At 35.6% G+C, this 16053-nt stretch overlaps 1 protein-coding gene across 3 annotated transcripts in view; it reads left to right on the top strand.

The window, feature by feature from the left end:
• Window positions 1–16053, top strand: part of osbpl10b (oxysterol binding protein-like 10b) — a 41485-nt gene that overhangs the window by 24108 nt on the left and 1324 nt on the right. For all 3 annotated transcript variants that reach the window (XM_026283686.1, XM_026283689.1, XM_026283687.1), the window contains 5 exons: window positions 7381–7527; window positions 9459–9948; window positions 13333–13519; window positions 13603–13785; window positions 15532–15685. In XM_026283686.1, the coding sequence (XP_026139471.1) occupies window positions 7381–7527; window positions 9459–9948; window positions 13333–13519; window positions 13603–13785; window positions 15532–15685 (1161 nt within the window). The remainder of the gene's footprint in view (window positions 1–7380; window positions 7528–9458; window positions 9949–13332; window positions 13520–13602; window positions 13786–15531; window positions 15686–16053) is intronic.

Raw genomic sequence — 16053 nt, 5'->3', positions numbered from 1 at the left:
GAATATTGAAATGTATATTCTAGAATTCCAATCATGTTATTGAAGCAGACTCATCAGAATGCATCATTACTTATTCTGCATGAGTTTGGGATATTGTAATTCATTTTGACAGACAGGGCCATGGGTCGATGGTGTAGCTACTCACCCGATGAGAAACGCCTGGCCGGTGTTTCAGCCGGAACAGTTTAAAATTCACGGGGATTGCTCAAGGATAGGTGGAACACAACAAATGATTAGCCAAGCGATGTATTCAGCAGCCGTTACAGTGATTCTTCTTGTCTGAATGCAGAAACAGTGAGACATGCTGTAAAACAACAGTGCTGCTCGAAAGGTTATACATCTTGGAGCGAAAGGGCTTCTCCTTTATGACCGCTGGGCCAAAAGCCAAAGCATTTGTCTGAATGTGATACTGAATCTCAGAATTGACAAACACGTACCTTTGCACCTGCAGATTGTGTTTGCTCTCATGTAAATGAAACTTAATAAGATCTCTTGTGGCAGATTGCCTATTGTTTTCATTATTAGAATAGTTGTACTTCATTGCAATCACCAGTAGAGGAAAGCAGAGAGCAGAAAGGATTGCAGTGATTGAAGATTACAAGTGAACTGCAGAGAAAAGCAGTCACGACTAGCAGTCACGACTGTATAAAGCTGTCTGTGAAGAAGTTTGTGTAATGTACACAAAGCATTTAATGGTTCTTTTTTTAAAACAATGTTTTTATTGGCTTTTTGGACAACTGGGATTGAAATGAGGCTATCAGCAGTCTCAAGGAGAGAGTGTTTCTTTCCTGTCTGTTCATGGTCTGACAGCTCGCTCTTCTGCACTGTCAGAGGAAAATAACAGCAGCAAAACTGCAGGGAGCAGAAAAACAAACCCGAGCTATGAGACATGGCCCATCAAGCATACATATCCCAGATGTTTGACAGGAGAGGCAGCGTTGCAAATCCTTGTTGAGATTCAAATTGGTGTGTGTGTGGCTAGAAGGCAAACATCTGTCTTTGTCTCTGCTGGGGATGAAAGGTAACACTCTCAGAGACACCACACTGAGGGTTTGGATTGGTGTGCTTGGAAATGGAAAAGATTTCAAGGCGGTCAGATGACCAGTCATACAGCTAAGGCAGGGGTTACATGGGGATCATGAGGAATATATTGATTTCTGGTTCAGATTTTGATTCCAGTGATTATGATTCACTAATTCATTGTGTGTTGTTGTATAGATGAGTATTGCACTAAAAGAGAAAACAGACATAAAACATTTTTTTTTTTCTGCAGTTAAAATTGCGCTCGCTATTAAAGTTGTTTAGTTTCTTAAAAAATAAAAAAATAAAAAAGCTAAATGTGACTTTATTAGTTCAATTGAGTACATTTTCTTATATTTTTTTCTTTAGTTTGCCTGTAATTTATCACTACAGTTATTCAGTTTATGTATACAATGGCAGTAAATAAGCTAAATGTTATTATTATTATTATATCAATGTAAAATCTAATTATTTAATAATAATATTTTAAATTGCGTAATGTAAATATAGTTTGTACTGTAATTTTTTGAGCTACAACTCATAATATAAATATTTTGTCAATGTAATGTACAATCATATTTTAATACCATTTTGTAAAATCTCATAGTTAAAATTTTTACAATTATTATTTTAATGATATAATGTAAAATATATAATGTAAAATTATATTGTAATAATATGTAATAATTTAAAAAGTAACTGTCTTTAAAATACTAGTATTATTAATATTTTATCTATGTAATGTAAATATTTTAATACATTTTAAAATGAATAAAGTAAACCACATGTACTTTTTACATTTTAAAATGTATTAAATTATGTTCCTTTACATTATTAATATAAGATATTAGTAATATAGTGATGGTAGTAAAATTTTTATGCTACAAGCTACATGATAAACTACATTAAAGTTTTTGATATCATTTTAGATATAATTTGATACAATTACATTGTTAAAAAAAATATTTATAAAAATACAAACCTACAAAACCTACACACACACAAAACAAAAAGTACATTTTACTTACAGGGTTTCTGCGGGGTCTTAAAAAGTGTTAAACCTTAAATTTAGTTGTATCAAATTTAAGGCCTTAAAAAGTCTTAAATTGCACAAGAAAGTCTTAATTATAACTTCAAGAGGTCTTCGATTTGGGGAAGATTTAATTGAATAAACATGAGCACTGCACATTCAAAGTCTGGTACTGCACTGCTTTGTGTTCTGCCGTTGCTGAACACAATATTTCCACCATATTTCTACCAAACGCTCCATCTGCTGGAAGAGAATGAATGAGCATATTCAATAAAAACGGGTTTTTTCAGAGTTCAAACCGATGCGAAAATCCACCAATGTTTTTACCCTGCAGACAGGCAGAGTTTTAAATGTGAAATGGTGGATTGATAAGAGGACAATGCAATATAACAATCCAAACATAGGTGTGTACGATATGTGTGATCTGCGATTAATATCGTAATTGTTGTTTTAATGACGTGCGATTTGATAGTATAAGTATATCACGAAAAGCAAACACAAAATACACCTAAAAAGTGCATGCATACATAAGGTGATTAAGTCTATTAAGTTATTAGGTTTTGTTCCTGAATGAATCACCCGTTTAAATGATTTGGTTCAAACACAATGACTCACTTATTAACAGTGACTTACTGCCGCCTACTAGCGGTTTTCATTTTTTACATTTAATGTACCTTTGCATTTTTTAAATAATTTCAAACATCATTTTTCAATGTTTTATGTTTAAAATATCCAAACATTATTTATATTTTCTATTATTTACATTAAGTATTTCATGTCCCTCAGAGCTACATTAAACAATATTGTATAAAAATACAATATTGTTGTATTTTTTTATAAGATTGGTGAATTCAAATGGTTGTGTTTATTCATTATCATTGTATTTTCTGCAATCTGTTTGTTTCTGCAGACTATTATAATTTGATATGGTAGAGTTCATTAAAGGCTCTTTGTCACAGGAACGTGGTTTCGTCTTGTTCTCAGTGCGTGGGCACTTCGGTTAACCGCGTCCCTGAAGACAACGTGCTGCTGCTGATTATTAATTCACGATGGTGGTGCTGTTTTAAACACTCCTTTCCCACCAGCTCATGCTGTTCTCCCAGGAGCTCTAACATGATGTCACGTCACCTGACCAAAGTCAGCTGATTTTTTATGATCAGTCCTAAAAAGGAAGGTTTTACCAAACAGTTTTCACACATATCTCACAACTCCTTTGAACCCCACTGTATTTCATCTGGAGTGAATACTAAAGCTAATTGCATTGTGCACAAAAAAAAATCTCTGTATGCTAAGCTGAAGCCTGGAGCCAGAGCTGTACTTTGAGCTGTTTTTGTGACCAAAAGACACAGCAGAGTTAGTTTCTTTATTGTTCAAACTGAAAATTGGTCTTAGGTCTCACTTACAAACAATGCCAGTACAATTCACATATCAATACAATTCACATAACACATCAAATAAAGAAATAAAACAATTCTCTAAAGAAAATGCCTTTTTTCATTTTCTAAGTATGTATAATGAGGTCGGGTGACTACAGAATACTACCGTATACCATACTTTGTATACGGTACGATATGCAGCATTCTAGTGTTCCATAATGAAATACCATACACGCACACACACATCTGCATGCACACACTAGGTTCAGGAGGTTCCCGTGGAGTCATGTGTGGATCAGGTCTTGTCATGGGACCGCATGAGGATTAAACACATCATCTGAAATGATACTGAACACATCACAAACTTAAACTGTTCTAACATCATGGCAGATCATTTTTTTCTCTTGCTTTACTGCATTTATACCTTACTGTTCAAAAGTTTGGCCTTAGTGAGACTTTTTTCTTTTTGAAAGTAATTTTTTTTTTATTCTGTTAGGATGCATTCAATTGATCAAAAGTGAAACTATAGATATTAATAATGCTACAAAAGGTTTCTTTTTCAAATAAATGATAGATAAAAAAGATATATCAGCATATTAGAATGATCTCTGAATGATCATGTGACACTGAAGACTGGAGTAATGACTGCTGGAAATTTAGAGGAATAAATGTAATTTTATAATAAAAAATATATATTTAAATTGTAAAAAAAAAATATTTCACAACCTTTTTACCGTTTTTACAGCATTTTCTTTTCTATAAAATAAATGCAGCTTTAAAATAAAAATACAAAATCTCACCGACCCCAAACATTTGAGCTATGCAGTATATTTATACGTTCATTACTTAAAAAAAAAAAAAGTGTCTTTGAGAAATCCTAAAATGTAAAGCATTACTCTCCTAATGCACCAAGGGTTTGTTTTCATACGTATGTTTACTAGTGCAGGTGTGTTAACTAGTGTTGGAGCAGTAACTAAAGTGGATGTTTGGTCAACTGGGAGTGACTGGACAAGTAAATTTACATGCCCTTAGATTTTAATAATTTGCCTTTAATCTGACTGAAACCAAATTTCAGCTAACTACACTTGTCCTCCAAATTGTGTGTGTGCTTGCTCTGAGAAACAGAGGTGATGCTCATTATACGTATGTGCATTAAAACATGGACGAGACAGATGTGGAATAGGTGTAAATGCTCTAAGAAAGTGATTTACAGTGGCAGCGGCTTTGACAGATTGAAGGTTATCGGGAGGACCTAATTTTAATCTCTTCACCGGTCATGATCTCTCTCTCTCTCTACTATAATGTCAACTCCATCCACCATAAACCAGAGCAAACAAACTTCATGAAGTTCAGCTGTACCTAAGCAAGCTGACTGTGGTGAGTCGAGGCAACATTACAGTGAGAGAGAGAGAGAGAGAGAGAGAGAGAGAGAGAGAGAGAGAGTGTACAGGCTGGCAGAGTGGGAGGGAGCAGCACTTCCTCTGCTCAGGGACAGCTGGGCAGCCGGATAAAAGTGTCAAGAGTTAGTGAGAGATCGTGAAAGAAAGAGTTTTGTGGATACCACCACAGTCAAACTATGTGAGGAAAACCCGCGTATTTCTGAACCAGCCCTGAAATGAATGTAAGTTTGATGCATGCTTATCCTGTTGGCGAGAGGCAGTGGTGACTCACTGGAATGCTGGGAGTGAGGGAAGTTGGAAACTTCATTCATTGTTGTGATGTTTTTATTGGCTCATGTTGGTCATGTTTTTGTGCCTGTATTTTTGCATATTAAGACTAGCAGTGGAACTAGACTAGAAAATACCATTGCTTAGAGGTTGCTATTTAGATGCTCAGGTGACAACGTTGTGTTCATCACATCACCTCATATGTTCTTCAAAATTGCATTATGAGGAATAAAAAGAACAAAATGAGACCATTTAACTTCGTATAGAGCTAAAGAATCATATGGATCACAAAGCTTTGGTCATGGTAGAATTTGATGAGAAATCTCTGACTTTTGATTGCAGACACAGTTTGACACATTAATATCTCTTCTGAAACTTTAAAGGAGAAAAGTGAGGTTACTTGAGTTATTTCCTCTGACAGAAAAGTCTTTATTCTCTCTATTCAATCTCATTGTTTTCTAGGTGAAATTTTTTTTTTTCATATTTTACTCTATTCTTTCCACTGCATCTCTAAAATCGCTGGGTATTTAATTAGCTCTGATGTGATTTGCATAAACAATCTTTACACACAACTTTTGCTTAGTAGTTACTGGAGCTACCAAACACTCCCACCCAACTGAGCGTACACAGAAAAAGAAGGACAAAATTGAATTGTTTTGAGTGTCCTTGACATGGTCCCTTGCGAATCATACAAGGACACTACTGAGTACGTTATCCAGAGTTAATTGAGCAGGATGACGGCATGGAACATTGTATTTAGTATTGGTGGTGCATTTGTGTTATAGATCTGTGGTCACGCTGGATGTGTGACCTTGCATGTGACCTCATTCGCATGTGTTTATTTAATCATATCTGTGATGACGTAAAGGGAGAGAGAAAGTGCTCTGCTCTTGTTCTATGAAATATTCAGGTGGATCGCTGCAGCTCTAAATGAGGACGTCCCATCCAGCTCGATGAGCTCCTGTACTTTTTACAGGAACACAATATTCCCTTTTTACCGCTAAGAGAGAACTCTGAATGAAAGGGATATATGATAAATGGTTTGCAAGAGAATCTAATAAAATCGAGCCATAACGCCACAGGCAATGGTTTGTGCCCAGCTATAAGCATTACCTTGGGGATTACGGCTTGTTCACAAAACCCTACTGTTTTACTTTACAGTCTAATCATATTGTAACCCATTTAGATCCCATCTGCTGCCCCTCACTTAATCACATCCGTGTGCCTTGGAAAGGAAAAAAAGGAGTGATCCACCGAGAGAGGATCATGTGATCTGTTATGCTCATCTGTTAACATTATCTACATAGAGCCCTTAGAGGAAGGGGCTTTTTATACGCTTCCCATGATGCTTTGGGGCAGGCGCTTCTGGACCACTTCTTTACATTATGCATTAGGAACAATGTAATGTTTTTGCATGAGCGATTGCAGGAGTTACCAACTACATTAGCCACCCCAGACTGGACACACCGTTGCCTTGAAACCAATGAGCATTTGTCACTATAAGAGAGAAAAAAAAAGTTTGATATAATATACACACATAAATTATATGTATATGTAGCTCAAGTGGTAGAACATTGGGTTAGCAAGCAAGCGCAAGGTTGGGGGTTAGATTCTCCGGGAACACAAGATAGGTAAAAATTTATAGCCTCAATGCACTGTAAGTCACTTTGGATAAAATCGTCTTCTAAATTCATCCATTTAAATTTGATATGTATATAATTTTTTTACATACAAAAATGTTTTAAATATAATGAGATTTTACATATACTGACAACCTATAATGCAATGACAACTTTTATATTTTACAACAATGACATTTACATTATAAATTAAATGATTTAAATAATAAATAGGGGGGAAAAAGAAAAGTAAAAAAATGTAGCTTGGTAAATGTAAATAATTTCATAAAAAATATAAATCATAATCAGTCAATTATGAGATGGTATGAGATAGTAATGGTTATGACTTGAGTTTTTATGACATATTTATGATTTTTTTTTTAATGTCATAAATTTGACTTATCATGACATCTCTTTTCATGATATTGTAATGAATACATTTAATTTTTATGTAAATTCTAACTCAAGATCTTATCATTTACACTGTCTGTGTCATAATTTGATTGTTTTTCTTCTTGTTTTTTTCTTATGTGGTGGATATGGGCTTTCACAGCATGCCATGTATGTGGTGTAGAGAAATTAGGTTTAGAATATAATTAATAGTAAGTAACAAGTGATATTTGTTCAGTTTGAGACATTTGGAAATTGTCCTGTGTGTGTGTTTGCAGAACTCCAGCTCAGAATCGGTGGACTCCAGCGAGGAGATCACAGACACTGAAGATAATGAGGAGGAAGACCTCGGAGTCTTGGATGACCAGAGGAGCATCATCCTGCATCTGCTGTCTCAACTCAAACTGGGCATGGACCTCACACGGGTATACACACACACACACACACACACACACACACACACACACTTGCTGTCCCACCCAAACTTATCGTGAAGTTGAAATGTTTGTGAAACAATTTGGCCATTCCCAACTTGTGTATATTTGCTCTTCCTTTTCATATACAAACAGAAACCACACAAGACTATTTATATCCTCTTGATCTCGGGGAACGAAGGATGGTTTTTCTAGCTTTTTACGATTTGGAAATCTTTATTATTAGATTTTTATTATTAGAACATTGTGGCATACACCCACATCGTGTGCCATAAAAGTTTTTTATGTATTTTTTTAATTATTACAAATGTTTTAGTGGTGGGTTAATGTTTATCTGTAACTCATAATTTGCTTCATATAAAAAATAGAGGTGTATGTTATGTCCTTATTTAGAATTTAGTTAAAAACCGGACAATGGTTTTTTCATGTTTTTTTTTCTTTGTATTAGGTTTACATGGACATTGTCTAGCTTTGGACAAAGATTGAGCATGTGCTACATTACATGAAGATGAATATAATCAACATAATCATAGCTCAGGGCAAACTCAGTTTCATAATTATACTTTACATAATCAGTTAACAGGAAAAGTTATCTGATTCGATGTTCCTATTGGTCCTCGTGATTAGGAATCTAATGGACTAATTCAAGCTTGTCGAGAGGTGTGGTAATATTATTGTCCTAACTACGCTTCATCAGCCTGAGGAATATTTCAGAGTTGTGATATATGTTTCTCTCTCTACTACCTACCTCGTCTTTGTTTAGTCTCTCTGAGAGGAACATTTCCTTCTGGGCTTGTGTTTATAGTTGAGCAGGGTTTGAGCAGTCATTTGGAGAGCTCAGATGATGAAGTTCAGTGATTTGTGTGTGTGTGTGTGGATGTGTACTGTAGGCCTCAGGGGGACCGGGCAGAGCATTGATCCATGGAGTCAGAATCTGTGATACAGAGACTAGCATTCAGTTATGTTATTACATCTTTGAGCATCAATATTACTGTGTGTTTACACTGACAGCAGATCACGTTGCATAAAGTTGAAAAATATAAAGTAATTTAAGCTGGTGTGGGCGGTATGACCAAAATCTGATCACGATCCGAGTTAATTTTATTTCACGATAATGACATATATCACAATTTAGTTATTTTTGCTTTAAATAGGGTCTTTGATATCAACATTTTTGATAACATAGACATTTCTTAATTCTAGTCACCAGTGTCAATATCGCAAAAAACTAAAAGTAACCTAAAAAACAAAAAAAACAACAACTCGAGGTCACTGAAGGCAAGTAAACAGTCATTAATCAAGAATAAATAAGAATAAGAAACTAATTACAAGTAATGGGGTAAAAAAAAAAAAAAAACTACAGTATATAAAATAAATAAAGCATTATTGGTGCTCCCCTGCCCACCCTTCAAAAACTGTATACATCCAGAGTGAGGAAAAGGGCTCAGAAAATCTGGGTACCTCACATCCAAGTTACTCCCTTTTTAAACTTTTGTCATCTGGCCGGCGCTTCAGAGCCGCAAATACCAGGACAGCGAGGAAGAAAGAAAAGTTTCTTCCCCCAGGCAATTAATCTACCTCATAAACAGTTAAATGTTCCGCACTTATGCAATAAAAATAACCTTATATTTATTTGTTACCACCTCCATCCCAGTACATCCCATTATCATCTAGAGCACAACTGTTCATACAATTTTTTGATAGGATAGAAGGGAATGGGTCAGTGTTATTGGTTGAGTGAATTATTCATTCATGCTAATCAATCAGTGAGATTTTTATGATATTTGAGGATTTAAACCACAGAAACACAGATAAGTTATGCGATACATATATAATATAATATGTTCTCTGCTGCTTAAGTTTCCTCAAATCAGCAGCTATATATTGGTCAGCTAATGCATGCCAATATTATCAATTCTCAGGTGGTGTTGCCCACATTCATCCTGGAGAAGCGCTCTCTTTTGGAGATGTATGCCAACTTCATGGCCCATCCGGATGTGTTTTTGGCCATCACATCTGGAGCGACAGCAGAGGAACGTATGATCCGGTTTGTGGAATACTATTTGACTGCTTTCCACGAAGGTCGTAAAGGTGCTGTGGCCAAGAAGCCTTACAACCCCATTCTGGGGGAGAGCTTCCAATGCACATGGGACGTACCCCAAGATAAGGTGCGTCCCCTCAGGACTACCAGCTCAAGTCCAGCCCCTGCAGCTGCTCATTCCACCCAGACCGCCTCCAATGAAGGGTTAGGATCTTACCGGCTACGTTTTGTGGCTGAGCAGGTGTCCCACCACCCCCCAGTCTCTGGATTCTACTGCGAATGCAAAGAGCGGCAGATATGCGTCAACACCCATGTTTGGACTAAAAGCAAATTCATGGGCATGTCCATAGGTGTGTCAATGGTTGGAGAAGGTGAGTTTGACGAGTCTCTCTTAACACTAGTTTCAGTTTCAGTATGCTTTATTGGTGTGACAAACATTTTACATAAGAATGCACAGTACATTGGTACCATATCGACTGATAGCAGTACATTTTTGATTTATTGGTATCAGTGGATATTAAGTATTTAATTATTTGTGCTCATTTGACATAATTTTATGCATATTTTAGGTATATTTTTGTTATCCAATGCTTACATAAAATTAATCTTTAAATTATAAGAGTGAATATACAAATAAATCTAAATTTTTCATGATGCATCGCTTTATGATGTAATTAGATCATTTCAGTTCTTATCATTCGTATGCTTTTACAGTTTTTGTTAATATTTTGTAATATTTTTTGTATGTGTGTGTGTTTAAGTGTATAGTTGTAGTTATTTTAGGTCAAAAATGAGAAATGTGGCCTTGGCAACTAGCTGAAATAAAATAAGTATTTATATAATTTATTTATTTTTTAATTTAATGATCCATTTATACAAATCTGTATCAAAATATTGATATACCCATAGCATGAAAATAATGATAGTCTTATAGGTAGTAGTCATAATTTTAATATTAAATGATAATTATTATTTGTTAATTATTATTTAATATTAAAATAAAAGTTGTGCAGAACACAATAAATAAGTTTGTTCAAAAATAATACAGTGTAGTGACAAAGAAAGATAAAAGATTTTTGTACTGTGCTTCTGCAAATTACTTCACCATGTGACAAATCACAGCCAAACAGAATGTGTTAAGTATAGAATTTTGGACCAATGATATTTCACAGTGGGCGGGGCTATATAGTGCAACAAGATTCCAGTTCATTCAGCTCTCAAGATTCCTCCATAAGATCTTACTATGAGTCAGGTTTACATACTAAACAAAAAACATGTCTGGAAAAACTGCTAATATAGTTTCTTAGAAGCATTAATTTATTTATAAAGTTGTGTTGTGTTTATGGCAATCATTTTTTTCTGTTGGGAGCGTTGAGTTTTGTTCATTACAGTTTGATTAAAGCCTGAGGGTTTGCTCATTCAGGCAGAGCTGTTATTCCTGCATCCTCTCAAATGTGTGTCCAAAGAGCATAGCGTTTCAGATCAGCTGATTGTGGTTATGTGAGAGTCGGCCTCGGGGCCTGTGATATTTACTGGTGCTTATATCACAACTCCATCTGTCTCAGAGAATAACAGCAGAAACGTACTGCCGTTTGAAAAACTCTCCCCTTGATGTTTCACTTCACTCAGTCGCTTGATGTTTCATTCTGATTCTAAATCTGGTGAGCTGCCAACAAAGGGAGTATTTTAAGGCATTGTCATCTCGCTCCCTGATGCATAGACTGTTCCAGAATCTCCGCTTTAACTGTTATTACATTTTTTATTTTTTTTAATGGTTTAACTGTAATAACGCATGCATGGCATGATAATTTTCCTCTGTGAAACAGTAAAATGCTCACTATTCTAAAAACCCATTTAAGTTTCCTGATGGAAGCCGTAGTCAATTAGCATTCCGGGCTCGCTACAAATTGACATAATGACTGAATTAAGGGTGTTTGCACAGCCTTAACACAGTGAATGTCTCTCCTACTGATCAGCCATGTCGGCTCCATCAAATGTAGTTTCCTGACGTGTCAGCACAGATGAATTCAACTGTCCTCCACTGGGATCTTCAGAGAAGCTCTGCTCCAGCAGCACTGTTTCAGGCCGCGGCACGCTTGACCCTTCTGGAGCAGAGATCCAGAGACAGGGAGCCGAACCGCACCCGTCCCCTTCGGCTCTCTCGTCTCTGGGAAACAGATGTGCTGTTGTCAGACCTGGCTGAAAGCCCACAGAGATTTTGCCACTAGACAGCTGTCCGTTATGTAACCAGAATAAAAAGAGGCCAGGCCCACTGAGAGAGCTGCTGTGGACATGCTTGCACTCTTCAGATGTTACCCGAGTTACACAGCTAGACGCGGTTCATCATTTGAATTAATAACTTCCAACTGTAGTTCGAGACTTGCATTATAATATAGTATATTCAAATCAAAGTTCACCAGGAAACTGATTAAATTATTGAGGGGGAAAAATCTGTCACCCTGACTACTGATGAATCAGAACAGGTCAAAAGACATGACACTGGGCTGTAGAGAACGATTATAGTGGTAATTAAGCTTGAATTTCATTTTTAAAAACTAATAGTCTTAAATGCATGCTAATGAATTGAACCAATTCTAATATGCTCAAAAAAAGTAGTTTTGCTTTAGGATCCAGAGTTTATATTGGTAATAATGTGTCGGCATTAACATAACTGTTTATCATACAGATATAAACAATGTATTAAAAAAATAAAATATTGATCTTAATATTACTGTAAACCTTCTATATTTTCAGCTCTTTTACATTTTTCCTAATTTACTTTTTTATGGTTTGTTGAGGCTTCCATTTTGCTCATTATTTCAAAGTTTTTTTATTTCTAATTACTTGTATTTATTTATTTTTGTATTACATTCACTATAATTATTTTATTGCTTTTAGCATTATAGTATTATAGTTTTTTTTATATTTTATATAAGCTTTTATTTTATTTACTTTTTAGTTTATGTGCTTTTTAGTATATTTCTCTTTTTAATGTATTTATTTGTTAATTCAATTATAGTTTCAGTAATTTAAGTGCTTAATCTTAAACATTTTAATTTAGCTGGTTGCCAAGGCAAGACTTTTTTTTTAATCTAATATTTATATGTCAGCTTCATTTCAAATTAACAAAATGTTAGTTATATATATTTTTGTTTTAGTTAACAATAACAATCACTGTCCATAATCCCTCTTTTCAAGCATTTTTATGTGTATTTTTGATTTGTTTACCTATTTATAATGTGGATTAAGTAGCAAAATGAAACCTTTGGAAAGTTCTTAAAACATTAAGTTGCCAGTCAAAATGAATTTTGAGTTATTTGTTAATTTTGACAAAATAATTAAAAATCCTGGATCAACTAAACTAATATATTGAAATAGGTCATATTGGTTTATATAATATTAGGATCTGATTTCATTATTTCTTTGAGAATTCTTACAGGACATTTGATTTCTTTAGGATTGGTTGGGACTGATTTAGAATTGAAACAGATTTTGGACACAATGTGATAGATGAAACTGTTTGACATTCAGGAGACCGTTTTTTTATTTTTTTTGTATTAATGCAAAATCACTGTTCATGTTTTAATTTGATCATAACCTAAACATCTAGCATAATACATTTCTTGCTTTTTGAATTTCTCCTCTGGATGAGTATCGCTGCCAATCTTTTATATGGAGTTGAACTGAAACCATTCTGTACTGTATCTACGGTTCCTGGTGAGCGTGTGACCTGTGCCCTGTGTTTTTTCCGTTAGGAGTGTTACATCTCTTGGAGCATGATGAGGAGTATGTGTTCACGCTGCCGTCTGCTTACGCTCGCTCCATCCTCACAGTGCCCTGGGTGGAGCTGGGTGGGAAAGTTTCCATCTGCTGCGCCAAAAGCGGATACTCTTCCGCCGTCACATTCCACACCAAACCCTTCTACGGAGGGAAGGTCCACAGGTGAGAGTGCAGAGACTTGTCTTTGAGAGCCTGTTTCATTTGACATCAGGTCAAACCGTTTTTCTTTTGTCGTTCTCCAACAGAGTCACAGCTGAGGTGAAGCACAACCCCACCGGCACCATCGTCTGCAAGGCTCAGGGGGAGTGGAACGGGACTCTGGAGTTCACCTACAGCAGCGGAGAGACCAAAGTGATTGACACCTCCAAACTGCCAGTCATTAAGAAGAAGATCCGGCCACTGGAGAAACAGGGCCAGTATGAATCCAGGTGAGGAGATGCTTTCATGAATTTAGCTTTAGTAATGACAATGCGAGAATTAACAAAGGCATTCCTATAAGCACTTATTCCATTAATTTTACCATTTTATATTTCTTTTCATTAGTAGTAGACTTTACATATTATATGAGTAGCAGATTTAAACCTTTATTTAAACGTTAAAAAGTAAAGTTAATAACCATTAAATATTGTTTCAATTAATATTAATTATTGCTAATTGTTGTTAAAATTTCCTCAATTTGAAAACTTGCTAAGTAACTCAATTTTGTTTTGTTTTGATCCCACAAAATCAGATTAGTCAGGTCTGTGTGACAACCCACATATTTACCGTATTTTCCGGACTATAAGTCACACTTTTTTTCATAGTTTGACTGGTCCTGCGACTTATAGTCAGGTGCGAGTTATTTATCAAAATTTATTTGACATGAACCAAGAGAACTAAACTAAGAGACATGTACCAAGAGAAATCAATACCGTCTACAACCGCCAGAGGGCGCTCTATGCTGCTCTGTGCTCCTGTAGTCTACACTGAACAGTATAGAGCGCCCTCTCGCGGCTGTAGACGGTAATGTTTTCTCTTGGTTCTTGGTTCTAAATAAATGCGACTTATAGTCCAGTGCGACTTATATGTTTTTTTCCTCATCATGACTTATTTTTGGACTGATGCGACTTATACTCAGTCCGAAAAATAAGGTAATGCTTTTTATGCCTTTTCAAGTTTCTTTAAATTTGTAGTCTTGCTGCATTTTTTTAAAAGGTGACTTTTTTTTTTTAGTTCATAACCATTTAAAAAATACCTCAATTTGGCAATTTTCCATCTTACCTTATAAGCTGAACTAATAAACTAAAATATGTATTTCATGAATTACATTTAGTAGGGATTCAATGTACAACTAGAGAGAGAGAGAGATTTTTCTTTAACCTCTTTAAAAAATAATTTATTTTATGCAGCCATTTGGGTGTAGTGTCGAGAAGGCCAAAACGGTCTGATTGCCAGACTTGCCAAAATAAAAAATGGACTACGGTAAATACATTCATATAAATAATGTGTATTTATTTAGTTACTTTGTTTTATTCATCTTGTACACAAGTCCATTACTGTCTATTTTCATTATGCTTCAAATGGGAGCATAGTGAAACCTTCCTTTTAGGGAAAAGAGGCACTCAGACGATACTAATAAATAACGAGTGTAGAAGATCAGAGCTCAGTGATCCAGATAATACCATGGAGAATGAGCATCCTGCATTTTATTTTAATCCTGCCCCTCTAGAGCTCTTCTAAAATACTCGTGACCCTCATGCTCCGCTCTGGCCCTGAGCGAGCTGCAGGCTTTACTCAATAATCTCTAATGCTGCTTATTGACTTATTGTGGAGGAGAGATCCAGCCGGACAGGACAGAGCCCATCAGAGTAGTCTAATGCTCTCAGCCTGGTGTTACCACACACCTTTAATGCAATCAAAAGAAGATACAGAGCGCCAGAGAGGTGCGTGGAAGCAGTGGTATGCAGGCAAAAAGGTTTGGGGTCTAATTTAATAAAAGGTTTAGCTGATTCATCATCTGAGGTTGCCTTTCTTATCCTGATCAATATGGCTAGACATAACACCATTGACGAAACAGCTTTAGCAAGTTTTGCAGCCAGACATCTTTTAAACCTGATTCTTTCCAGACTGTGCTCAGTGTTCATGCGACGGTCAGTGAATCGAGCGTTTCCCTGTCTTGTGACAATGATTGACAGGAGGCTATGGCAGCGCGTGACAGCGGCACTGAAGGCCGGCGACATCGATGCGGCCTCTGAACACAAACACCAGTTAGAAGAGAAGCAGAGAAGAGAAGGGAAGCAGAGAACAGCCAGCAGCACCACCTGGAAACCCAAGTACTTCATTAAAGAGGTGAGGCTTTCTAATCCTGCACTAAATAGCATACTTTATGAGGACTAACGGTCTCATTTTTCACATTTACATTTGTTAATAAAACCCCTTTATATTTAGACTGGTTTCAGTTCACCAGACCTCGATCAGGTGTGTTTTTAATAAGACGTCCAAAATTAATAAAAATAAAAGTTCAACCATTCAAAAGTTTAGAGATGCAAGACATTTTCGTGTGTTTGAAGCCTAAAGCTCATCAAGGCTGCGTGATCATAAATACAGTAAAAAGAATAATATTAAGAAATGTTTTATATTATAAATATATTATTTCTCAATGAAAATATTGCTTTTAATTTTTTCAAAATATTGTATATTTTCAAGAATTTTCACAA

The sequence above is a fragment of the Carassius auratus genome, chromosome 16 (assembly GCF_003368295.1).
Source record: "Carassius auratus strain Wakin chromosome 16, ASM336829v1, whole genome shotgun sequence".
NCBI classification, from domain to species: domain Eukaryota; kingdom Metazoa; phylum Chordata; class Actinopteri; order Cypriniformes; family Cyprinidae; genus Carassius; species Carassius auratus.
Note: the sequence above shows the minus strand (reverse complement) of the source record. Positions and strands in the feature narration are given on the sequence as shown.